Raw genomic sequence first — 6267 nt, 5'->3', positions numbered from 1 at the left:
AGCAGAACATTGCCCCAGAGGACAATTCCGCATCCGTCAGTGATGAACACAGAACGTCTCGGTGCCGTCCTTGGGTACCTGGACATCAGGATGCGTCCATCGTGCAAGATTCAACTATGGAATAAAGTGAAGTGGTTGATGTGCTTGGATATCAACAAATCATCTGTTGATCGTTAGGCCCCAAAAGTGCAGGCCTGCTCTCGTGTCCACTGCGATGTCAGGCTGCGGATAACTGCTGTCGTAACTGCCTTCGAAAGAAAACAGCGCCAGCACTCAAATCTCCTGGAATTGATATACAGTCTGCGATCAATGTGCCTTGGAGCGAGCTTTGGCGCGACCCCATGCTACAGCTCAAAGCGACAGCAGACCCAGCTTCTTCTTCCTCTGCTATGACAAAAAGTTGTACGACAATTGCAACTGATGCACGTATCTCGCCTCTATATTAATCCGCAGCCATAGAAAAAGCCGCGCTACACAACTGACAGAAACTGCCACCTGACTGAACGTCCAACCTTGCAGCTGCATGTGCTTCCGAACTCACCTCAGCACTGCTACTTAAGGCAGCAAACCAAGCGTGACCCACCTGAAGAAGCTCTAACAATATTATCCTACAATCTTTGGTTGGAGTTATCAAAGCTCCACCATCAACCACCGACCATCTCAACAAGCGGCCAGTCTGCTCCCCGCAATTCGCTCCCTGGATGTCGTGACTGGCAGCTGCAGCTGCAGAGGGTCAATGCAGCAGCGATGAATCGCTTTGCAGTGCCTAATCCTGTTGCAGGCCTTTCATGTCACAAGTACTATTGCCAAGCGGCGAAGCGGCAGCCGATTGCCTGTTGTAGTGCAATTTCACCGAAAAAAAATCAGATGAAACCGGAAGACAATGAAAAGCAGGAATGCTACGGTGTAAGATGACGAACATGACAATTCATTGATCGATCGGATTGGGGAGTAACGTAGATCAGGAGTCAAGAGGACTGGTGACAACTAACTGTTATTGTGTACTTAAGGCGTTTCGAATTTCTCTGTTGAATTTACATTTATACACGTGTCTTATTTTGACGCGTTGACCTTTTTTTTTTTTTTTTTTTTCTTGTTTTGACCATTGAGCCTTCTGACCGCCCAACTAAAAAATAACCTCAGAAATCGACTCCCTGCCCTCGGAAAACCGGCCTAAAACGAGGGTATTGGCATGACACTCTAGGCATCGAGCTCTACAAATTGTAGAACTTGATCTCAAATATCCAGAGCATCGACCGGCGGGCGCCATCTGAATTCCAAGAATGCTCATGCACGATGCGCAGGTAGCAATCCAAGCTAAATCAGCTCTCCTTAAACCTATAGTAGAACAATTTCCATAAAAAGGTTCAAGTAATTTAACATAAATGCCTACGGGTCAACATTTTGGCAACTGGAACTAAGAACGTGTGGGGGCGCGTACATTCCACTTTCCCGAGCAAAAAACAATATCATATCTTCTTCCCAGTTCCCAGTAAAATAAAATCCCAATTCCCAGTTCCCAGGAAATTATGTAGACATGTTTCAAGAAATTCAGTAGTTTAGGTTTTCAAACACTACATAAATACTAATATTTACATACCATTATTTATCTGGGCATAATTAATAAAAAATAAAAAATAAATTGAAAAAAATAATATTAGCACAGAAATTGAAATCCCGACGAATTGAGACAATTTTCCCAGATCCTAGACAATTTTAGAGGGTCTAATTCCCACGTCCCGATGGACTTCTGTTCCCGAATCACGGAAAATTTATCTGACATTTCCCAGTTCCCAGCTAATTAAAATTGCCAATCCCGCGTCCCGAAAATACCCGTTCCCCCCTCTAAGCAGTTAAGGAATTTTACATAGGCCCAAGGGTGAGTATTAGGTCATTCCGCATAGAGAACACTGCGGTGATTCTGCACCACCACAAACAATTTGTTGACCCCTACTTAAATGATATAAGTAAAAAGAAACGTCAGTTAATCGTGTGAAGCCAAGTAAGGTAGGTAAATTATATATGTGTTAAATTAATAATAATAACTGTACTATTGATAAGAATAATTATAATAATGAGTGATTTTTGGATGATGGTTAAAATGTTAATTCATAATTGGTAATCGATAAAAGATTAATTTTCAACCAATGATTGATAAAAGATTAATTCATAACCGATGAATGTTAAAAGATTCCTGATTGGTTGATTGCTAAAAGCCACAATTTCTCAACTGCTAGTAGCCCTAGGATTGGTTGGTTGCTACGAGACCCCTGATTGGTCGGCTGCTACGAGGCACCTGATTGGTCGTATGCTACAAGGCCCCTGATTGGTCGGATGCTAGGAGACTCCTGATTAGTTGGCTGCTACGAGGCCCCTGATTAGTCGGATGCTATGAGGCCCCTGATTGGTCGACTGCTACAAGGCTCCTGATTGGTCGGATGCTACGAGGCTTCTGATTGGTTGGCTGCTATGAAGCTCCTGATTGGTCGGTTGCTACAAGGCCCCTGATTGGTAGGCTGCTACGAGGCCCCCGATTGGTAGGCTGCTACGAGGCCCCCGATTGGTCGGCTGCAACAAGGCCTCGATTGGTCGGCTGCTATGAGACTCCCGATTGGTCGGCTGCTACAAGGCTCCCGATTGGTCGGCTGCGACGAGACCCCCGATTGGTCGGCTGCGACGAGACCCCCGATTGGTTGGCTGCTTTGAGCCCTCTGATTGGTCTTCTGCTGCTGCTTGTGCTAGTGCTTCTGCTGCTGCGTACTGTTGCCGCTTCTCCCACTGCTGCTGCTACTCCTGCGTGTTATGTATTGTTGAGGTGCGGCCTGCGTCGGTGATTAATGCGTGGTGACCCTGTAATGATTGACTTAGACGCAGTGAAGGGGGCAGGGTGATGCACGCTCGCGGGCCCACGCCATATACCATGATAATATAATCTATAGGTAATAAGTAAATGTGGTGTAATTCGTAAAGTTAAATGGTAAAGGTAATGGTAAAGGTATATGTAAGTTAATTCGAAAAGTTAATGTGGTATTAAAAGTTCATGTTTAAAGTTAATGGTTAATGGTAAAAGGTTAATGCTTAAAGTTAATGGTTAATGTTTAAAGTTAATGGTGTGTTAAAAAGTTAATTGGGTATTAAAACGTTAATGGCCTATTAAAAAGTTAATGGTGTGTTAATCCGTTAATGGGGTATTAAAATTTAATGGGGGAATTAACAAGTTCATGGTTAACGTTAATGGTGTGTAAAACAGTTAATAGTGTATTAAAAAGTTAATTGAGTCTTAAAACGTTAATGGGGTATTAAAAAGTTAATGGGGTTTTAGAAAGTTAATGGTTAAAGTTAATGGTGTGGTCGGACGGACGGACGGACGATCATGCGATTCTACAAGCTGCATCTGACTATGTCAGATGAGCTAAAAAGAGGCAGCCGCTGCATATCGTGTGGATAATCAGACGTTTTAGTGGCTGTCGATTTAGCATACATAAAACCAGCACTACTCGTCGTCACACGTACTACGGGCATAAACGCTACATAAATCGTGCGACTTCCCCCTGCACAGTCCGTCGACTCGCCTACCTCCATCGCAGTGCGCAGCACGACGTTGAAGAGTCCCTGCGAAGGTCCAGGCTGCTCCCAGCTCTGTCGGACGAGCGTGAAGATGAGTGTGAGTCCCGTGCGCACGCCCATCTCAACGAGCGCGTCCGAGCTGCATCGCACGCGCTCGAGGGCTAGCCGCTCGCCACCCGTCCCGCTGCCCATGTCCAACCATTCCTGCTGGTGCTTCAGCTGCTCCTGTGACAGACAAATCAAACCCGTGTCCATCCACTGACAAACCTTTGCTATGTGAGACCAAATAAACTCATCTCTGTCAGTTTATAAACTTCTCCTGTGTGGGGCAAAACAAACTCATGTCTATCCACTGGCAAACTTTTCCTGTGATAGACCGAATAAACCCATTTCTATCAGTTTATAAACTTCTTCCGCGTGAGACAATACAAACTCATCTCATATTACTCTGCAACAAGATATTTTGCCAGGTTCTTGAGTTTCCATAGACGAACAAGCACAAGTTCAGGACTAGGCCTAGGGATATTTCAGTATTAGAAATAAGCCTGAAAACCATGACCAGTCCAGATGTTTTACACTTATTATTTCTACTAAATACGCTCTGGTAAAATCTATAAAAGTTGGCCAGTCCTGCACAAAAGTTACGAGTCCCGGACTCGGGGACGGGTCGCTATTTACAACTAGGGGTGCAACGAATCACAACTTCACGGTTCGGTTCGGTTTTCGGTTTTCACATTTCGGTTCGGTTATTTTCGGTTCGAATATTTGCGATCAATTACAAATCTTATAACACCAAACAGAAGTGCAAATATAATAATCAGACTGGTTTATAAATATTAAATAATAATGTCACTAAAATTCTTTGAACAACAAACCTTTAATATACAATACCCAAATGTTAGGGCAAATTCAACAAAACCTTTGTACAGGAAATTCAAATATTTCAATTCAGTAAAAGTAACCAAATAGGCAAATATGTCCAATAGTCCATCTCAGTGTCTTTGTACTTCATTGATTAGGTGGAAATAGGAAAATTATGAACGCGTTGACCTTCTCGTGGCATGTAGCAAGTGGTCTATCAATGTTATCTGCTCGCTGATTGGCCGAGAGTTTACGACAAGCCAATCGCAGTGCGCGTATCTCAAAAGCGTATATATCGAGTATATATAAAATGTGGAACCGAAACCGAGCCGAAAACGGAACGACGGTTCGAATATCCGAATGGTGGCGCAAAAACCGCGGTTTTCGGTTAACCGCGGTTAACCGTTACACCACTATTTACAACAACGATTAAATACAAACCTTGTCATGATACTTGCTCGAGATTGCGTAAAAAATTCTCTGGAGGACCACCAGGCGGCGTTGCAGTGTGCTCGCAAATGGGGTATCTGCACACACAGACTGGGCGAGTTTGAGTTGGCTTGCGAGTAGTGCATCCAAATACAGATCTTGCTCCTCTACAGTGAGGCCTTCTTGCTGAAAATCTGGCAACGATGGTCCTTTGAGGTCGAGTGTCTAAATATGATACAAGCGCACCTCGTCAGTAAGCAACCCCGATACAGTTATTAGTTTTCCATGTGTTTTCTACTGTAAGTAGAATTTGACAAAAATTCCCTTTTTAAGTTGCTGTAGAGCCAGGACATTTGTAATACTGAATAAGCAGCATTGTTTCAGAATGTAGATATTTTTACGGATTAGCTGCTTACACATCCTGGATGATATCACTATTACTATTAGCCTGCACTGTGCTGTAATAAGGTGTCCGTAGACTTGTGGTGACATACAATATTAACTCATTTTCTTATCAACAATGAATAAGGAAATCTTTCACGTGAGGAACGTTTACTACCTACCGATTTCCCACAGCATACACACCTGATTCGGAACTGAAATAACTTCCTTGTTTGAGACCAGTCTATCATACAGCAACTTGATACCATCTCTGCTTGCAATAGTCTCGCAGTCTTCTAGCACCCATGAACTATTCAGGTGCTCACACCACTTTAGTTTTACAGGCTGGTTATTATTAATATTATACATTACGTTATGATTATTGATTCCATAACATCATGCCTGAAAATTAAATGCAGTCGACATTTTTATATCACTATTCAACAGAAGTGCAAGAAACTGTCACTGTCAGTGTTGTGTATTGAAAAACCTTGTAATTGTATAAATTTACTGTAAATAGTGTAATAATTATCCTTAATACTAATAATAGTTGCCACAGCCACAGGATATGTCGTTTACATGACTGCACACTGCAGTCTTGGAGTTGGTCTGCAGACTGCAGTACGCCTGCATGTAAACCCCATCATTCAATGTTCGTAATTAACTCATGCCTAAATCATGGGTATTACGCTTAACATGCCGTTATTGGCAAGTACTATTATAACTACTAGGAGCTATCCAGTACACGTGTTTACAATAGCACACAGTCACAGATATACATGTCAGAGACAGAGGCACTTCTTGCACTAGTTCGAGTTTCCTCTGACCAATGCCCACAGCGACGATTTTGGTGGTTTTGATGTGTGTTAGCACTTGGTGGTTCTAACCCACACCAAAACCACCAAAATCGTCGGTCTGGGCATTGGTCAGAGGAAACTCGGACTATTCTTGCACTTGCAGACACAGGCACTTGAAGCGTTTCAATAAAATATAATGCTAACTAAATACGAAATCTATTTACTACCAAAT

General features: G+C 42.9%; 1 protein-coding gene across 1 annotated transcript in view; it reads right to left on the bottom strand.

The window, feature by feature from the left end:
• Positions 1 to 5636, bottom strand: part of LOC106807015 (probable E3 ubiquitin-protein ligase HERC1) — a 99005-nt gene extending 93369 nt beyond the window's left edge. Inside the window, exons 1-3 of the mRNA XM_014809216.1 lie at positions 5443 to 5636; positions 4870 to 5082; positions 3577 to 3792 (exon numbers count right to left, since the gene is read on the bottom strand). Of these exons, the coding sequence (XP_014664702.1) occupies positions 3577 to 3792; positions 4870 to 5082; positions 5443 to 5607 (594 nt within the window). The 5' untranslated portion in view covers positions 5608 to 5636. The remainder of the gene's footprint in view (positions 1 to 3576; positions 3793 to 4869; positions 5083 to 5442) is intronic.
• Positions 5637 to 6267: the final 631 nt, after the last annotated feature.

This window comes from Priapulus caudatus, unplaced genomic scaffold (assembly GCF_000485595.1).
Source record: "Priapulus caudatus unplaced genomic scaffold, Priapulus_caudatus-5.0.1 Scaffold190, whole genome shotgun sequence".
NCBI classification, from domain to species: Eukaryota; Metazoa; Priapulida; class Priapulimorpha; order Priapulimorphida; family Priapulidae; genus Priapulus; species Priapulus caudatus.
The sequence above is the reverse complement of the archived record's forward strand: the minus strand, read 5'-3'. Positions and strand labels throughout refer to the sequence as shown.